The 21423-nt window shown below is 34.5% G+C and overlaps 1 protein-coding gene across 10 annotated transcripts in view; it reads right to left on the bottom strand.

The window, feature by feature from the left end:
• Nucleotides 1-21423, bottom strand: part of EML4 (EMAP like 4) — a 154763-nt gene that overhangs the window by 52081 nt on the left and 81259 nt on the right. For 5 of the 10 annotated variants that reach the window (XM_033419196.2, XM_033419193.2, XM_049695986.1 and 2 more), the window contains exons 3-7: nt 18246-18375; nt 15133-15306; nt 13151-13279; nt 12658-12683; nt 12425-12481 (exon numbers count right to left, since the gene is read on the bottom strand). In XM_033419196.2, the coding sequence (XP_033275087.1) occupies nt 12425-12481; nt 12658-12683; nt 13151-13279; nt 15133-15306; nt 18246-18375 (516 nt within the window). The remainder of the gene's footprint in view (nt 1-12424; nt 12482-12657; nt 12684-13150; nt 13280-15132; nt 15307-18245; nt 18376-21423) is intronic. The other 5 variants (XM_004265019.4, XM_033419199.2, XM_033419197.2 and 2 more) reach the window with 2 other exon arrangements.

The following is a 21423-nucleotide window of genomic DNA, read 5'->3' on the forward strand; positions in this document are numbered from 1 at the left end:
TTTGCTGAATATTCATAGAAAAGCGTACTATTAATGTGATACAACAAAAACAGATAAAAAATAGCTACTTCAGAGTTCTAGTCTCATTATACATGATTGCTTTTGTATAAAGACCTAGTCCAAAACACTGTAGGAAAAAAACCATTGGTCATTTCCTTAAGTAAGAATAACTATTTTCATAATTAAAATATAATTTATCTATGAGTTGACACATTTCAACAAGACGGCCAGGAAAGTTGAGGTACAGAAATGAAAAGAAAATAATTTTGTGATGGCAGTTTCTCTGACAATTGAAAAAAGATTGTCAGAGTAGAAAACAACCATGTCCACCACACTACCTGATCAACCTACTGACATTTAACGGCATACAAAACATGGCCTCAGAATACACCATGAGGAGTGAAGTCAGACACCCTCATAAGTCAGGAAGGGGAGAGAGACTAAGCGCTCTGCTACATAGGGCAGTGACCAGAGCTGGATGGAAAGAGGACCACGGTCCCCTACTTCACAATCATGCCTACAATCAGCCTTGAGTCTAAGCAATTAAACTATAATACACTAACATTTTAAAGACAGTGCTAGGAAACAGTTTTCGAGTTAGCAGCAAAAACATCTTTTATTTATATAAACCAATAGCTGTTTTTAAGATGTGCAACAGTCTAAAACTAAAAATGTTAAAAAGACAACTCCAGAATCAAATCAATATTTATTGTATACCTTTTACAAATGAAAACAACACTTAAGTGAACAGATGAGACTGTTTTATGTCTTAAAAACAAAACAATACTTAAGTGAAAAAATGAGACTGTGTATGAGACTGTGTTGGGATCCCTGGTCGCAGCATCCCAACCTACATACAGACAGGTTTAATAAATGTTGATGGTGGTCGTGAAATGTTTACAAAAGAACCTAAGCAGGAGGGAGAAAATAAGGGACCGAGTACAAAGGCATAGGCAATGTCTAGAACTTGCTAACTTGTCTGTTATATGAAAATCATGTTAAAAACAGACTGAAAATGTGATCATCAACCAGAGGCTGATACAACCTTAGGACCTCTAATAATGACCTAAGCTACTAAGGAGAAGAGTAGATAATCCAATAGCTTATGTAATGCAAACCATGGAAGAAGGAAAGAAATTATTTGCTGAATGTCTGTAAATATTTCTTCAGAGTCAGATTTTAAAACTCTGCTTGTTATGGGTTAGAAGTTCGCATTATTTTTATTATTATTACTCATAGTGTGTTCGGCCTCAGGGTTTGATCTAAGAACAGGCTAAGACCTCCCACGCCATAGTTTTAATACCACATGATGTATGTCTCTATTACTTCTGAATCTAAGAGTGGGCTCTGCTTCCTGATGAGTTGTAGAATAGCTGGACTTTGATGATAACTAAATGATTTAGTTATCAGCTGTAACTATTTCCCTTCAGCAATCATCTTTATCTGTATCTCCTTGTCATTTTTTGTATAGTTCACTTTCTTATAGGTGTCAATTTGTTACCTACTTTTCCCTCTAGTTGTTGTTTTTTTTTTAAAGAATATGAATTCTTTTTTTTTTTGCGGTATGCGGGCCTCTCACTGTTGTGGCCTCTCCCGTTGCGGAGCACAGGCTCCGGACGCGCAGGCTCAGCGGCCATGGCTCACGGGCCTAGCCGCTCCACGGCATGTGGGATCCTCCCGGACCGGGGCCCGAACCCGTGTCCTGAACCCGTGTCCCCTGCATTGGCAGGTGGACTCTCAACCACTGCGCCACCAGGGAAGCCCCAGAATATGAATTCTTAAAGGGAAATATCCTGTCCTTTGGAATTTCTTCCAAGATCATTGATCAGAGGTGTATAGCATAAATGCTTTCTGAATGGAAAAAAATAAATATTTAATAGATGCTTCTATTGCCAGTTAGAAGAGATTATATGTCCAGCAAAGGGACTGGGTTAGGGATAGCATCAAAGAAAAAAAAAGCCCTCTCCTTTGCTAATAGAGACAGCTCAGAATACTGCACTGATCCCTTTAGCAACTGTCAAGCAGCACAAGCAACTAACTATAAGCAAAGGAACTATGCATCTAGCGCCTGTGAACTTTTCTAATATAAAAATGGCAATGCATGTTAGGATGAAAATGCTTTTCCTGCCGATAAAGTGGCAGTATGCATGCTGGACGCAGAGAATATAATCTAGACACTGGGAACAATTCCTGAGACTGAGAGGGAGGCAACACATTACAGTGGAAAGAGCAGGAGCTTTGGAGAAAAAGACTGATTGGGATCTGAATCCCAGCTTTACCCCTTCCTAGCCATGTGACTTTGGCCTCATTTTCCTAATAAATAAAATGATAATACTACTTACCATTCAGAATTATGACTGAGTAAATATCACACTGTAAAGTGTAAGGTCTTTGACAAATATTTATTCCCTTCCCTTTGTGAACGATTTATGACCATTCTAAACACTGTCTAGGAATTGCTTGTAATACATGATTTAACACATGGTAATCTCTCTTCATAAGCTTTAAAGTGACTGTCCACAGAACAGCAAGTGCAGCAAATAAGTTAGAATTCTGAGGGTTCTATCAGGTACACTATAATACATGGGTCACAAGTTCAAATATCTACAGGCCCAGGCAGGAAATGCAAAATGAGAGCAGTGGGAGAATACAGGATGACTGGTTGGGGTTCGGGCACTGGCATACACCAGGCCCCATCTCAGGAAGGCAGCAGTTAATCATTCTCAGGAAAGATGTGAGCCCAGTGCTGCTAGATCTTCTCATTTTTCAAGAGAAACAGAAAATCTATACTTTATTGTGAAATCTCCCAATTTTTAAACGTTTACTCCCTTGCCAAAAAAGGGAGAATACCATGTGAAAACACACCTTTGGCCTGCATGTAGCTCACTAGTTTGCAACGTAAGAAGAGTCTTTACCTTGGGAATTAGGTAAAATATATAGATGAAGAAGAACCTCTTTCCTCCTCAATCACTGTTGAGTCAAATTCTCACTGCAAACCGTTTTTTGAGGCTGTCAGGCTTATTGATCTTATAGTCGAATGACTTAACAATTTGTTTTACCCAAATGCTACTTTCTGGCTGTCTTCACTGTATACCAGCATGAAAGTCAAGGGGAAGAGATGGGCCATGGGACTGGTCAAAGAAGAGTATGAGATCAGTAACACTAATTAATACATTAATAAAGTCTGGTGGTCCAGAAAAGTAATGAGAAAGAAATGATTAAATTATCTCATAATAATTAGTAAACACACTATAGGGCTATCTGTATTCAATAGTGAAGCTGCTGCTTCTTGAAATGTAATGAATCTCAACATTTTATCTCCTATTTTGACACTGTGAAAATTCCTGGGACTGAGAGGGAGGCTATACAGTATAGTGGAGAGAACACAAGCTTTGTGATAAACGCAGACCTTGTTTGAATCTCAGCTCTACCACTTACTAGCTTATGCTCAAATAAAATATTCTTAATTGAATCTGATCAATGCTTAATTATAAAAGAAGAAATTCAGGGAATTCCCTGGCGGTCCAGTGGTTAGGACTTGGTGCTTTCATTGCTGGGGCCCAGGTTCAATCCCTGGTCGGGGAGCTAAGATCCCACAAGCTGCATGGTGTAGAAAGCGAGAAAGCGAGAAAGCGAGAGAGAGAGCGAGAGAGCGAGAGGGAGAGAGGGAGAGAGGGAGAGAGGGAGAGAGGGAGGGAGGGAGGGAGGGAGGGAGGAAGGGAGGAAGGGAGGAAGGAAGGAAGGAAGGAAGGAAGGAAGGAAGGAAAATTCTGGGGGATATTGTTGATACCATAAATACCATAAATTTTATTAGTTCATTTCTCTAGACATATATAATGCTGGAACTGGAAGAAATCTTAGAGCTTACCTAGTTCAAACGGCTACTTTTACAGAAGGGGAAACCAAGGCTCAGAGAGGTCAAATGAGTTCCTAGACTGTGTTCTGTTGCGAAATATTTTCATTCTAAACTATGTTCTAGATCTGCACTATCCAAAATGATAGCCACTGGTAGAACACTTAGAAGGCAGCTAGTGTGAACTGAGACATGCTGTAAGTGTAAAATACACAACAGATTTTGAAGATTTAGTATGAAAAAAAAAGTAAAACATCTCATTAATGTTTGTTTATATTGATCACACATTGAAATGATATTCTGGATATACTGCATTAAATATACTAAACTTAATCTTACCTGTGTCTTTCTATTTTTAAAATGTTGCTACTAGAATATTTAAAATTATATGTGTTATACATTATATTTCTATTGGACAGTACTGTTCAGACAGTGGTGATATCTTTAGGCTCGTCCACATAAGTCCAATTACCTGACAGTACAGCTTCCTTATAATCCAAATAGTATTAGCTTGAGCTCTGGATCCCAACAACAGGAAATCAGAGAGTACAACAGAAGAGGAAGATGTTTCTGCTCTATTATCTTTTGGAAGAGTGAATGCTAGGCAAAAATTTGAAATACTGTATTTCCATGTCCTTCTTGCACACCTCTTAGTCCTTCCCCTTCAGCCTCCTCATGTGCTGCTACTTTAGCACCTCCCCTGGGCTGTCCTATCCTCCAAAGTGCTTCAAATTGCAAAATGATCATTATATTCCCTAATCCAAACTTTTTGGCATAGTTATTCTCAGGTGTTCTGAGAAAAGCAGTATTGCTGAAATAATTCATACTGATATAAATAACTGGTTATTAACATTATATGTTTAAAAGATGCTTATCAAAATTTATTAATCTTTCACAGATTGTAACAAAGCAAAAGGAAAAATTCAAGGAGAGTGTAGAAGAAAATTAGTACTGGGCATACTCTGCTCCAAGATTGGTTCCTCCTGTGCTTTTTTTTCCTTTTAAATAGCTTGCTCGATTTCTGCACCTAGAGATTTAAAAAAAAAAAAGCCTTTCAAAGGCAACAGCAGAGCTTCAAGGGTCTGGACTATGACTTGTACTTGTTTATGTACTGGGTATTGCTTTGTAGAAAGCCTTCTGAACTTCTAGAATGCTTACAATTTAAAGCATCTTTCTCCTGAAGTTTTCACTTTAGGAATTCATTTTTATATTTTACGATCTTTAGAACTAAAGAGCTCCCCCCACAACTGACTTTGAATTTTATATTTAACTAAAATGTAGCTAGCTGTGAGATGCTACCTAATTCCAGAAAACAAACAGAAAATTTAAGAATCTTTACTTAATTTGAGCTTTTTCTCTGATACTACCAGTTCCATTCCCCAAAACCACAGAGCTACAGAACAGGCTGGTAAACAAGATGCTAGAAATACTGTCCACAATTTTACAGTAGAAAGTGACAAAGACCATTTAAGGAAAGCTAAAATCTTTTCTTGAAACTCATTTATTTTTAAACAAAGTATTTCAAGTCCCAGTTAATGATCCAGTTACACTCGAGTAATAATTTTAAAAATTCCAATGAAACAATGTAATCTGTAAGGATCTTTGAATTTTGAACAAGGAAATTGATTTGTGCTATAATAAAGTCTCAATTTCACCCCTTTCAAATGTCTAGCTGTAAAAATAGATCATAAATGTAGACTCCAAAATAAAAAGGGGAGTCATGAATTTAGAAGGATATATAATCTAATCTTATTGTGCTCATTTAAAAAATTCCTAATTGTGCTTGCCAAATATTATGTAGTTAGTTTTACTGGCTGGGACAAGAACACAGTTCTGAAAAATCTGACCGAATACTAAAATGCTACCTTAATTTTCATTGTTCTATAGGTAGAGTTCTACTAGCTGGTAAATTTTATTGAATTCTTAATTACATGGGGGTTGGGTGAGGGTATACAATGAAGATGTAAAATGTGTTAACCTAGCCTCTTAGGAGCTTAGAAGACAGACATAACCAAGTCTTATGTATCTGCTGGTCAACACTTATCTAATTACAGTAACAAGCCAATTTGCAGTTAAGTAATTTTGCAGTTAAGTAACTTTCTTGAATCTAAACCTCCTTTAATCAGATTTTTCTTTGCTGTTTTGCTTTTTGGGCTTTTTTTTTTACAACTGTGATTGTTATAAAATTACTTGAAAGTATCAGACATGGGACTTTGCGTAAGAATTTTAATTATTTTTACTGCGTGAAAAAGGCTTTCTTTGGTAAAAGATGGGAAATACGTCTATTCCAACAATATAAGGCACATAAAACTTCTGAAAGATTTGCTATACTGCTGAAAACATTTCTGAACTAAGCAAAACATGGTTGTACTTTACAAAGTCCCTCAAATCACTCATTTATATCCCCAGGAAAAGTTATCTTAAACACTAAATGAAAAAAATTCTTCATTTTATCTGAATACACCAAGTTGGATTTAATTTTTTAAAAATAAGAAATTAAAAAAAGAAACTTCAGATATCAAAATATTTATCCCTCTCTTTCTCAATTAACTATAGCAGAAAGAAAATCAAGAGGCCCAAGGGGAACAATAAAAACTTATATATGAAATTCTAAAGAGTATTAAAGAGTATTGAGAGATTTCATCTTTAATGTTTTATTTCTTTAAAAAAAAAAAAATAGGGACTTCCCTGGCAGTCCAGTGGTTAAGACTCCATGCTCCCAATGCAGGGAGCATGGGTTCGATCCCTGGTCGGGGAGCTAAGATCCCACATGCCTCATGGTGTGGCCAAAAAAAAAAAAAAAAAGTTAATTAAAAAAACCCCAAAACCCCAAAAGCCTGAGTCAAATAAAGCAAAATGTAAAGATCTAATAAATCTGGGTGGTCAGCATATGGGTGCTTGAAATATTATTTGCATGTATTTTTAGAAAGATGAAAATATTTAATCTTTAAAAAGTTTAAAAAGCATTATTTAAGGAAATAATCAATAGAATATTTTTGGTGAAATTGTTCCTTGGAGAATCAACTATGAGTATAGCTCAGGAATGTGACATGTGATTTACTATGCCTTTTCTTGCAGTTTTGTATATGTCACTTATCATTTGTACCTCTTTTCTGCTACACTAATCACAAGTTTCAGAATTCTTTTCAAAGTGCTTCAGGAAAACAGTAAACAGTTGATACAGTGAGCAACACATTGTGGAGTCTAATTGTGGTTTCTGGACAGAACGGATTTCTAACTATACTAGCTCAGTTAACTGGCATGCTTAAGGAATGGAGATTTTCTAGTTAATCACATTTTCTAGTTTAGATTTTTTTTAAAAAAAGTATGCCTACAGTTGTGAAAAGTTCAGTATGGGTGAAAAGTCTTCAACTGGAATAAAATAAATATGCACAAGACTAGGATACTCTCATGAAAAGTCATATTCTCCATGTTCAAAGGGGGCACTTGGGACTTTTTTCTCAGCTGAAAATCAGGAAAGAGGATGTCAAAAACACATATTCTTAGAAGTTGGGATAATTTATACTAAAAAAATTGGACAGCCTTTAAATACATTTTAATCTATAAGACTGTCACCAACAGATACCAGATCTCTGCTTAAAAAAATCTCCAACAGAGAAGAGGTTCCCCCTTTTTGGTCTCCTTTTAAATACAGGCAATACTTGGACAAAGCCCAGACCTAGGGATCCAAGTAATGATTATATATCCTATTTAACATATGCCAATAGGTAAATTTTAGAAGTGAGTGTATTTTTTTGGAGGTGCAATATTTGGTTTCCTGCCCTTCCTGCTTATTCACATTTAAAATAGACTTAAAGCTAGCACCCTTCTTTCTAAATTCTGGAACTGCAAAGTTTTGGATATCATCTCAGAAACAGCAAGGAAAGATTCTATCTGTAGCACAATTAAGGGCTTTTGACTTCTTTGGTTTGTTTCAAACTGTACACCCCCTCAGCAGGGGACAATATACTTCCTCTCAGTAGGTAACACAATATACAGACAGTGTCAGTAGGACTGCTATCCTATATTCTTACAGGTAAATTTTAGTTATTCTTTCAGATAAAATGCTCAGTTTACACAGATGTGATCAGGTTTTAGGACAGAACATGCCTGGAGCCAACAGGTCAGAAAACAATACAGGGCACTGAACAAAAGCCCCTGTATTCAAATTCGTTAAAGGTAGATTAAACATGAGTTAGTGAAGGTATGGGGGCTGCCTTCCATTTTCTATTTGCTGCAGGAAAGAGCTTTTAAAAAGTTATTAAAGAGACTCTCGGCAACGTCTAATCTAAGCCTAAGTATATGTAAGAAAACTGAGGTCCAAGGTCTCAAGAGTCATAGGGAAAAATTTATTATCAGATGAAGGATGTTCTATTTTTTTTTTCATAACTTCCTTTGGGAAATGAAATTTTTAGTTTCTCCCCAACCAACACTCATAATTTTAGTCATTGTAGGATTCTGATTCTTTAAACTTCTGTGATTCACCCCTAACTAGGTCTCATGCTTATTATTATTATTATGCTCTTTCCACTAAACAACTTTGCTTCTCTTTCCTAAGTGAGGTGTCTAATGACTCTTCTGTTGCTTAGAATGAATCCATATTTTATAAATGTAATGGTTAACAAATACAAAATTGTGTGCACACTACAATCAAGGACCTTCTTGCTGCTCCTAACACAGCAAGAAAGCTCTTGCCTCAGGGCTTTTGTACTTCCAGTTTTCTCTGTTCATGAAATTCTTTTCTCCAGATACACAAATTGTTCACTCACGTCATTCAGGTGGCTCAAATGTCACTTTATCACTTTATCAGAGATGTCTCCCCTAACCACTCTATGTAAAATAGCAATTGTCTACTCTCCTTATTCTCTCCCAATATGTATTACCTACTGACATATTAAGTATTTACTGTCTGTTTCTTATAGGTAGAATATAAGTTCCACAGAGATCAGACAATGTAACTGCTGTATCCCCAAGTTTCTGGGACAGGTCCTGACAAAATACACTCAATAAATACTTGTTGAATGAATCTTTAAAATTTTAAAAATGTGTATCTGATAAAGAAACAATAAAGAAACACATCAGAACTGTAATAGTTGTTAAAATGACAAGATTATTCAGTTTTTTTTCTTTCTCCACTTTTGTAAATGAGTTTATATTGTATATTTTTAGATTATTTGAATGACTGTTTGGCTAAAACAAACTACTGAAGGATTTTAGACAGTATGTATTTCAAAATGACTTTTAAAGTATTTTTCATCTGAAGCCATTTTGGACAGATAGCTAGGCAGCTAGTAAGAATTAGTCACCTCTCAATTTTCTAAGATGTTACAGTAATAGTTCAATCTAAATACACCTGTAGTTAAGCTACTACTGCACTGGTTTGGTAGTTAAGCAAGAATGAATTTAATCATAGAACAGTGAGGCAGCTCTATAAGAGGAAGTAAAAGTGTGATTTGGTGACTGAGGAGTTCTTTTCCTCAATTAAGCAGATTTCTCTCCAGTAGGAACCTGAATCATTCAGGTTCTCAACATGACCAGACAATTAAAAGAGTTTAAGATGTGACAAGAGAAAATTGATTTAGGATTACTCAAGCCTGAAAAGGACAGTTAACATGCAATAATTTGAAGACATTCAGGTTCTGCTCTGGAAATGAGGACATGTGACACTTATTTTCCATATTTTAAAAATGTAATATACTAGATAGTGATTATAAGATGAGCTTATGAGCTGTACTCATTTCATTACAAAATTTACCTAGTATATTATTTCTCTTGTGATGGGAGAGGATCCAACAGAATTAGGGAGAAGAGTAATGAAAAGGGGCTTAAGTTTCAAGGATCTGAGTGTAGATAAGGATCTAATTCAGTAAGAGCCTCTTTTTATAGGACATGGTGTAACATGTCCTTCCCCCCACATCTAGCCTTGGAGATTGCCCTGTGTACATCTCATTTCACCTCCCACTGCTTTCAACCATAGTTTACTTCCTTCTGTCTAAGTGCTGATCAGAATATGCAGATTTATGCTCTTCTACTCTGCTGTGTCTGAAGGACACAGTCATTTCAAGTGAAGTTTTCTCTGCTACCACTCACTTATATGTACCAAATATAAATCGCCTTGTTCCCAAAACAAAGCAGATGACTTACAGCAAGTCACACTTGTCACTGTCAAAAAAAAAGAGCTAAAGAATAAATCACATTCTAAAAAGACTGTCCAAAAATGACAGATATTTTTTTAAATGACATATTTTAGATTAATACCTAAAGTATAAGAAAATGTGCTGTGAAATATGTTATGCAAAATGAATACCAAACTTAAATTTATACACAACTTACATCAAGTGAAGATCATCTATTTAACGGTCATCTTTTCATCTTAACTCCATATATTTGAGTACAAGGTTGAGTACTGTCACACTTATATTAATAACTAAAATTTATTTGGTGCTATGTGCCAGGTACTACGTTTAAACACTTTATTATCTTTAATTTTTATAATAACCCTTTGAGGGTTTATTATTGTCTCAATTACAGATGAGAAAACAAAGACTTAAGAAGGTGAATTAACCTGCTTATGGTCACAAGCTAAGTAAATGGTGAAACCAGTCTTGACTTCAATTACACATGTTTAAACATCTACACTATGTTGTTTGTTACACACCTCTACGAGTAAATTAAGATTTATAAACAACTCAAGTGTAACTGTCCAAAACCAAACTATTCTTTTCTACACATCTACTCCTCCTCAAATGTTCCTTATTTTAGTAGATGCCTCTTATCTACTTTCAAGTTAGCCTTCATAGATTCCCTCCGTTCCTTATCTCTCATACCCTACCTGTAATCTCCTAAACCATCTAGAATCCATCTACTTCTTTCCATAGGCTCTGCCTCACAGGCAGGCCTGAATTATATAACAGGCTGAGGCACAAGAGTTTTCCTTCAAGATACACTCTAATGATAAATATAGCTGATTAAAATGGCAAAGGAACAGGCTCAAATTCCAAAAATAAGGCTTAATGCAAGCAACATTTGCAAGCAACAATTTTAAAATTCCAACATCTGGAACAATCTTCTTCAGCTAACAATTCTTGTACCAGAATTGAACTGGCTTTTCCAGTTTTTCATTTCATCCTTCTTCCCCACTTTAGTGATGCTTCTCTAGCAAAACCCTTCCCTTTTAAATACATTTACTTACCTGCCTATTTGAATGGTTTTGAAAATTGTCACCAACACAGAGCACTCACTTACATACTAATCATAAGTTAGATCCCTTTTCCTTCCAAAGGACATACCACAGCACAACAAAGAGAAAGATAGCCCTTTCTCATTTACCCTCTAAGGATTTTTATAAAATGTAAGCTCTTTGGCAAAACATATAATAATAGGAGCACCTTTTTATAGGTACAGTGTTTTCTGTTTTTAAAGTACTTTCATACGTATTATTTCATCCTTCAGCAGTCCTGTGAAGTAAGCTTTATAGTTATATTCTCAGATTAGAAAACTACCCAGAGATGTTGCCATTTTGCCTGGGTCACAAGGTTGTTATACAGTAGAGCCAAACACTAAACAGAGACTCTCCATTCACCGCTCTTGCCACTATATATCACTATCTCTCTCTTTTTAAAATGTTTTGACACATAATAAGAATTGTCTTTGTAAATAAAATTTCATTTGTCCTTAAGGTATTTCAACTATTACTTAATCTGTACTTAACTATAAATTATAAAAGAGGGAGTAAGACCTAACTGAAGGAGAACAGCAGCAATAATCAGCTTCATTTAGAATGTCTACGTAAAAACAAATGATCCAAAGAAGATTGCAAATACTCTTCTTATCAGAATCAAAAGTGAAAATCTACAGAAATCAAGTTAAATCTCTAACAAAAATTTTAACCACATTGTATATGGTTAATATAATAAATAACCCAGAAAATAAAGATAACTATGACACATAGAAATGAGCTGTAAAAAGCATGCACGGGAAGGACATGCTTTTATTTAGAACAGCATGCTTCAATTAAATTTGCAGGCAATTGAAGGAGAATGTAAAACTGATGTATAAATCTTACCTACTTTGCAATTAAATTAAGTACACATTTACAGAAAGTCTTCTTTCCTTTTTTGGGTCAGAACAAGCCAACAACAGCAAGTAGCCAGAAATTACAATTAATATAAAAGAAAAATTTAAGAGGAAATGGATTTGCTAGACTTATTATATTTTAAGTCTTAGCTTCAAGAAATGAGTGATTATTTGCAATGAAGTTGGCAAGACAGGAAATCGAGTTAAAATTTATCAATCTTTTAAATGGCTTTTCTAAGTACAACTTTAATTTTTTTTAAAAAGGGGGAAATTCCCCTTGGTATTATACCTCTTTGTAATGATATCTTTATTCCTACTGTTGACCTTAAAACTTCAGAGCTCAGAGAAATAGAAAAGTGGTTGGATTCACTGGTTCAAATTACTATATTTCCTTTATTAAGAGGAAAGTCAGGTAGTGTAAAAAATGAAAAGCCAAATAAGAGATCCAGGAAGAAATTAACTAAGAAGGCGACCAACTGTGTAGCTTATTCTTACCTTGGCTGTTTTTTTCACGGGTTGACATTTTTGCTGGTTGAGACAAAAATGACATATCTTACAATAAAAATTAGATAGTTTCTTAAATGACTATAACAACACACTTCTTTTTTATCACTGTGAGCTAATAAATAAAGTACACTGAATGAAAGTAAGTCAATATTCTTATCAAAAGAAAAAATTTAACTGATGTAGAAAAGATAAACATTTTTAAAAAAGGATTTTTAACTTACCTTGGTTGATGATGACATCTTTATGCCTACAAAAGGAATTCAAAGACATTTATTTTATAATTTTATTTGGCTATTATAATCACCTGAAGAAATTGCAAAAGATTCAATGTCTAGGCCACACCCCAGATAAATCTCCAGACATGAAATTCAGGCACCAGTATTTGTTAAAGTTTCTCACTGGTCTAAACTACTAATATACTGTTTCATAAAAGAAGGAATATTCCATTAGGATCAGTTAAACAACAAAAGCATAGAAAGAATTTATGAAAAATACTCAAATTTTATGAGATTATTGAAATTTATTATGAGTTCAGAAGTATTAACAGGAAGACAGCCCTTTCTAAAGACACAAAAGGAAAAATGCACTTCAAAGAAAAAAAGATATCAATACAGATTTTTAGAAATGATTTAAACGTGGCATATAATTGTACATGCAAATGTGATAGTCAAAGAATTAATAATTTTCAGATATAACTTAAAGTATAATACTTACTTGTCTGCATTTTTTATAACTTTTGATATTAATTTTGATGTTGAAACTGCCCTCAGCAATTTATTACGGCTATCGTCTGAATTTTCCCATGAATTATGTGACTTTTCAGCTGTTGGTGGTCGTTTTATGCTGGAAGAAACATATTAGTTTCTTAGAAAAAAATTCTAAGAGTAGCAATTGACAGTTTGACTAGAACATAAAAGCAGTAATTAACATTTTCTTAAAGCTAATCCAGAAAAGAGAAGGAAGGATTAGTTGAAAGTTTCTGTGCCTGGATGAGTCAAGGAGTTAAACAAGGCAATTACCAAGTCTGTTTTTTAATTTTCACTATTATTCAGAAGATTCACTAGAACAAATATTACTTGATCTAAAAAAAAAAAAAACCCATTTGCCTAAATATAAATAATTACTATCTCTCAGAATTTATGAAATTGCGTGAATTTGTGAAAAAACCTATTCAAAATCATTACAAGGCTGCTATTTTCATTTTTTATGTCCTCATGGAATTAAATTATACATGGTACAAATGACAATTTCTAAATAATTGTGGGACTAAAAGTAAAACTCTTGTTTATATCTTTTAGAGTCAATTTTATCCATGAAGTAAAAACAATTTAACACAAGAATGTTGTATTATCAAAACTGCTTCCACATATTCATAACTGAAATTTTTTAACTTATAAATGATTTTTTGGCTGCACTGCTAACTGTCCTACAACTCATCCAGCCTTCAATACTTCTTGTAGTAGTATATCCAAAGAGCAATTCAGAATGGCAAGCACATTTCCAAGAGACCTTAAAAAGCTGAAAAAAAGATCTGGGACAAAGAAGATGCCAAGTCAAATCAGAACCTTAAAGAGATTGATTATAAAATCACCACATACAATCCAAAGTTGCAAAACATTAATAAGCTATATCCAAGAAAAACTCCACATCAGACCAGGCAAAAGAATTACAAACCATTTAGATAGCATAAGAATCTGCACGAGACACACAAAGCATTTTTAAAATGTTAAAAACATGCATCAATCAAGTGAAGGGTGTTGTGTTTTCCCAAATTTCCATTAGAGATTTGAGGCAAAATACTAAGCTAATCAAATAAAAATATATAAATCTTTTAGGAATGGATGTCATTTATTTTTATTAAAATCCTAGCCAGTTCTGGGAATGGTTTATATTTTCCTAAGATTTCCAAGAGGAAGTATGATGATAAAATACATCTATACCTAATCATAAAGCTTGAATCAACATCCCTAAAGCAGGCAAATTTCATTAAGTTGGTCTAAATATTTGATTACAAGGCAGCTGTAGTGTTGAACTCCCAGCATGCAGGTTTAGATCCCCAATTTAGGCTCACACACATTGTTAGAATGTTTCTCCCTTCTCCCCTTCTCATAACTTTAAAATATTAATTATTATAGACACAGAGAGAAGCCCTCAAGCAAGCCTTTAGCATAGAAAAGATTAGGTGAAATGAATTCAATTCTCTACTCAAGCAAGAACTTATCCTCCCAAAACCCAAAACTGAAACTGAGATGCAGTCACAATGAAGAGCCATTTGTTGAGAAGGGCCCTTGCAAGCTGAAGGTTGTAATGATGCCAAAATATGGTGAGTATAACAACATATGGCAATTTTCTATCCATGGCTATAAATTTATGCACAGTTATATATAAATTTTAAAATATTCTATAATTTTACTATAAAAATGTTGTTTTGGTTTTAGAGTAGGTTACTTTTGCCTTCCTTTCATCAAATTGTTTATAACTTAATTTTTTTCCTCCAGTTTTAACTGATAAATATAACCTCAAATTTTCATTCTCCAATGTGTTAAAATACAGATTACAGCAACAAAGATGTAGGGGAAAAAAAGCCATCAGGCTTTTCTCTTGGAAACCATGGATAGCCAATTTTTTTCTCAAGTCACAGAATTTAGGTATCGTTACAACCATTCCCTAGCTCTGTACTTGGGGTCAGTTAAAACCTTTTGGTGGGAGTAGAATTCTTGCTTTCTTGAGTTTGTCTGTGTATTTGGAGAGGCTGTGAAGAGGGCTGGGGAGAAGGTGATGCTCGAATTTGTGGACTTTGATCATTAGAGTGAGATTCCTCTTTTTTTTCTCTCTGTCCTTGTGGTTTTTCTTTCTTTTTTTCTGTACCACTGTAAAATAAAGTATAACATGGAACAACACATATTTAAACAAAAAAGATATATCAAACGATGGAAAAAGTTACTATTATATAATTCAAAATCCTAAATCATACAGCTAATACAATTTATACTGCTTTCATTCAATAATGAAAATATTTCTTTAAAAAGAATCTTCAGTAAAGATTAAAATCTTCAGCAAAGAATTTATTATAATTCTAAGGCAACATATCCTAGGAAGATTGCCCCTTTGGACCAAATTGGCCTCTAATGCATTTTGCCATCTTGGCGAATCTGGAAGGACAGTAGAAGCTCTCTTAACTGACTTCAATTTACCCAAATCAGAGCATTAGTGACACTTTACCTCTGTAAGGCATACTGATGCCCAAGGAACACTAAATGTTCATGTTTTGTAGGTTATTCTCTAACTCCTGTTTCTTCTGTATACTTCTGCTTCCACCAGTTGAGTTTCACACTTACCAAGAGTCAACTGTGTTTTCTCCCCCGAACCTGTTTATACCAGTTGTACTTGTTATTTTAATGATTAAGTTAATAAAATACAAAGAAAACTGACAAAATGTACATAGGAAACAGAATGATAATTTCTATGTAAACTAAGCTGAATGCTTTGGAAAGACTCCATAAAAATGAGTTACTAAAAAAACTGCTGTTAAATTGTGTAGGTGACGCAATTATAAAAGATTATGTAAAAAAGTCATAGAAACAGATGGGTTCTAATTCATATTGTTTTGCAAGTTTCAAATTTCTTACTCTGTCTGAAAGGATGAAACTAAAAATTATAGAAAATGATTTATGGGTGTATTTTATGCAAGATAGTCAACAAGCAATCTAATCAGAGATGCATACTTAGAAAGAAAGAAGGGGGAGACTCAGCCTTTCATTAAAAAATTGACAAATGAACATATGTGAACATATTTTAGGTTAAAATATTTAAGATATATATGTATAAATTCTTATGATTCCACACTTTGACTCTTGATTAATGAAGCATCTCCTATTCCTGATCACACTGGATAAGAATCCTTATATTGCACAAACACTTATGACAGTATTACAAAGCAGATGGAATCAACGATTCCAGGGTTGAATAGGTATAAAACCATCAACTATCTACATTTCTTCTTCTTCTTTTTTTTTTTTTTTAATTTGGTTGCGCCGGGTCTTAGTTGCGGCTGACAGGCTCCTTAGTTGAGGCTCGCGGGCTCCTTAGTTGTTGCATGCAAACCCTTAGTTGTGGAATGCAAACCCTTAGTTTTGGCATGCGAACCCTTAGTTGTGCCATGCGTGTGGGATCTAGTTCCCTGACTAGGGAACTGAACTGGGAAGGCAGAGTCTTAACCACTGCACCACTAGGGAAGTCCCTACACTTCTTAACCAAAGGACATTTTTAAATTTGACCATAAGGTACATAAGCTACAAAGAAGTTTGTTTAAGAACATTCTAAACAAATATAAGTAGTACATACAATTTAATCACATGATAATAGTGAATAATGTTAAAATATAATTTTGACAGTAACATTTCTTAATCTGATTCATTCTGATAACTTCTGACCTCAGACTGACTTTTGACTGTCTTGCTCATATTCAGTTTTTTAATTATGTGCTGAGAAATACAATTCTACCTCAAAAATATCAGATTAACTTTGTAACTTAAAACTGAGTTAGAAATTACTTCTTTCTTGTTGGTCTTCAAACTATCCTAAATGCATAGTATTAGGCTAGTAGTCTTATGTGGGCCCAGTAGATTTTTCTTCTGGGTTATTTAGAAGAAAAACACAAAGCCCCTGCATCATAAATTAACAGACTTATCTGGTTTTAGATTGTTGAGTCACTACTGTACATAATACCACTGCACATAACTACAGCTCTGTAAGAAAAATGGGCTGAATCCAAACAATTACTGGACACAAGGAAGTTTATTATTAAAAATTGTATTAAAAATTTCTACTACATATTAGTTTTTCCATAATTTGTCCTTTTCTCCTGAAACTGCAGCAAAGGTAATAAATTTTGGCAGGGGATTTTTAAAAGGCCTAAATATCTTGTCATTTCTTCACCACTCCTGTAGTCAAATGTCTGGTTAACATCTGTAAATACACACTGTTAAATAATTCAGTCACTGGCATTAGTTTATTGAGGCAACCATTTTCCATCAGCACATTTTAAATATTATTCTATTACTGAAAGTTTTTCTTCAATCATTCTTTGAAGAAAACAGCTATAAGATTATGTGGCTGATCTCTTATGGTCTCTCCAAACCCTATATGGAATAATTTGCTGGGTATTACACAAAAGCAGAAAAATCCAGTAAGCAATTTTATTGGAATACACTGAATTAATTAACTGATGAAAAGAACATAGAGAACGTAGTCCACTGAAACTTTTATATTACAATATTTCCACTGCCCTCCTGCCCACCACCCCTAACATACTCACACGAACACACAACACAGTAATATAACATTTTGAATTAAGCCTCAATTTTATAGTCATGATTAAAAAATAAAAGTTATAGCATTTAACCTCCCACTAATATACATATATGCTGAAGATTCTACTCCTTTAAAAATGCTATATCAAATGTATCACTTGCCATGGAAAATTCACTTATATAATTACATTAAATATAGTGATGTTTATCGCATCAACAAACGCCTATTAAAAAGAAACAAAAAGAAACAAAACCAAACCAGGAAATGAAACTGCTTGCTGTCTTTAGTAAGAACCAAAAGCGTCCTCACACTACTCCATAGGTGTGATGAATGTAAACTCAGCAAGTACAGGCTGGATATCTCTGCATTCAGAGACAAAGAATTTAAAGGACATGCTCACCTGAATTCCATACAGCTCTATTTCACATTCTTTTCAAAAGCAGACTGAGTTATCACATTCAATTTTGCAATGTTAGCTTTTTTTACAAATGCATACCTTTTAGCAGCAGATGAAAGAGTTTCTTTTCTTGCAATTGAAACAGAGCTGGTGTGACTTGGTTTTCTGTTTGCACCACTCCCATTGGCTATACAGGACATGGAAATAGCTTCTCGGATGCCTGGCTGGCCTAGATATGGTTAAGAGAAAACTTTAAAACTCAAACTTCAAAATATTCCTCAAAGATAGGAGCTTAAAAAATTAAGTCCAATAGTGTTTAAGTCCATTAGTGTTTAAGTCTATTAAGTCTGCTAGTAAGCAGACTGTCCCCCCATATGCAGCATACAATATTATTATTTTTCAATAAGTGTTTATTGATATATAGATAAGAAAGGAATGAGCGCATAAAGATAAACATTTGTAAACTGAGACAATTCTATGTGGTATATATAAAGTTATAACGTATTTGGAAAAAGTAAATAAAAAGACAATGAAATACTTATTTCCTCTATAGAACAATGAACTTTGTTGACTTGTACACCCAACTTTAATTAGCTACATCTCCAGTGTGGTCTACAGTTCAAAAGGAAATGAATAAGATCTGGAGGTCCCAGAGGATTCCATCATGCAGCATACAATATTACTGTCTGAAGATTTAATCTCATCAAAATAGATCTATAGAAAAGCCATGCTAAATTAAATTGCTAAATTGCAACTAGGGTCATTCTCTAGCTAAACGGTTTGTTATTCACACATAGCAGCTTTAAAGTGCATGATTCAAAGCTATGCCTCAAGTAAACCACAACTCCCCACATATCAACAATTTTCAGAAATAGCTCAGGTTCTGTTGAAATTTAATTAGAAATCCTAGAAATCATAAATGTTGAATCTTAGAATATTGTTCCATATAAATAAAGCATAATTATGTAAAATAACCCGTTATCTTAATTTATACAGTAGAAGGTTTGGAACATTTATTCTAGTATTCCAATAACCCATGTGATGGATATGCTGCTATGGTCAGGAAGACTCACAGTCACAAGATAAAACAGCCACATCTACTAACGGGCAAGTTTATCTAAAAATTTGGGAATAAAGAATAATTTTGAATTTTTAGACTCAGTTTTCTCACATGCACACAAGAAAACCTAACTTTTATATATCTGGCTTTCATGTTTCTTTGTTTGCTTCACTTCATAAAAGCACAGAAAGCAAAAACATTTATGTATAGAGCCTAAAATATTTCGTACCCTAGAATGTTACATATATGATAGTATAGCACTGCATTTCTGACAATAATATGCTGTTGGGAGCCACTTATATCATAATCATCTAAAGTGCTTCCTTAATATTGAGATTCCTAGACCCTTCCTCAGACAGAATGAATCAGAAGAGAGGAAGGAAGAGACCTACTGTATTTATTTTTCAAACTTCCTAGGAAATTTTTCACATATAATAAGGTACAATAACCCCTAAATTAGGCTAATATCACTGGTCATTAGATCTAGTGCTAGTCTGCCAAATAGGTGACTTCTTGTTATATTGACTCTTTCTTTTTACTCTGGTAAAGTACTCATAAAATTTACCATTTTAACAATTTAAAAATGTGCAACTCCGTGGCATTTAGTATATTCACAACGTTAGGCAACCACCACCACCACCCAGGTCTTTATTGCTAGCTTTGGCTTTCTTTTTTTTTTTTTTTTTCCCTATTTCCTTAAGATTAAAGTTAGGTTATTGATTTGAGATCTTTCTTCTTTTTTAATGCAGGCATTTACAGTTATATGTTTTCCTCTGAGCACTGCTTTTGCTATATCAACAGCTGATTTTTCAAATACAATTTTTAAAACTTTTTGTTACACAAAAAACCCATCAGCCACTATATTAAAAACATATATAATCTAAAATCCACTTCCCATGCTCTCTTCCAATGTTCCAAACTTCATCTCAAAAAAAGAGACCAATTATACCCATTAGGATGGCTATTATAAAAACAAACATATAGGGCTTCCCTGGTGGCGCAGTGGTTGAGAGTCCGCCTGCCGATCAGGGGACGCGGGTTCGTGTCCTGGTCCGGGAGGATCCCACATGCTGCGGAGCGGCTGGGCCTGTGAGCCATGGCCGCTGAGCCTGTGCGTCCGGAGCCTGTGCTCCGCAACGGGAAAGGCCACAGCAGCGAGAGGCCCACGTACTGCAAAAAAAAAAAAAAAAAAAAAAAAAAAACAAAAAAAACCAAACAAACATATAGCACAGGGAGCTCAGCTCGGTACTCTGTGAGGACCTACATGGGTGGGATGGGTGGAGGGGGTGGGAGGGAGGTCCAACAGAGAGGCGATATATGTATATATATAGCTGATTCACTTCGTTGTACAGCAGAAACTAACACAACATTGTAAAGCAACTATACTCCAATAAAAAAACAAACAAGTGTTAGCAAGGATGTGAAAAAATTGGAATCCTTGTGTATTCCTGGTAGGAATATAAAATGGTACACGTGGTGTAGAAAACAGTATTCGCTGTTTCTCAAAAAATTAAACATGGAAGTACCATTTGATCTGGCAATTCCAATTCTAGGTATATACAATCCAAAAAATTGAAAGCAGGGAGTCAAGCAGATATCTGTATACCCATATTCATAGCAGCATTATTCACGATAGCCAAAAGGTGAAAACCACCCAAATGTCCATTGACAAACGAATGGTACATATATACAATGGAATATTATTCAGCTTAAAAAAGGAATGAAATTGTGAAACATGCTACAACACGGATGAACCTTGAAGACATTATTCTAAGTGAAATAAGCCAGATGAGAAGAAAAGGGCAAATATTGTATGATTTCAATTATATAAGGTACCTGGAGTAGCCAAATTCATACAAACACAAAACAGAATGGCAGTTGCTGGGGGCAGGGGTCAGGGGGGTGGGGCAAGGGAGAGGAGTGGATGGATACACACTTTCAGTTTGGAAACATGAAAGGGTTCTAGAGATGGATGGTGGCAATGGTTGCACAACAATGAGAATGTGTTTAATGCCATTGAACTGTACACCTAAAAATGGTTAAAGGGGTAAATTTTATGTTCTGTATATTTTACCACAATAAAAAATGTTAAAAAAAAATCAACATATCACCACTGTTTCTAAGCCCTACAGTTTACTGTTGAAGTCTTCAAATGCTTTCAAGGTATCCTGTGAAACTACCATTCATCTTCACAGGATCAGATGGCAGTGCTATGCC

This window comes from Orcinus orca, chromosome 13, assembly GCF_937001465.1.
Source record: "Orcinus orca chromosome 13, mOrcOrc1.1, whole genome shotgun sequence".
NCBI classification, from domain to species: domain Eukaryota; kingdom Metazoa; phylum Chordata; class Mammalia; order Artiodactyla; family Delphinidae; genus Orcinus; species Orcinus orca.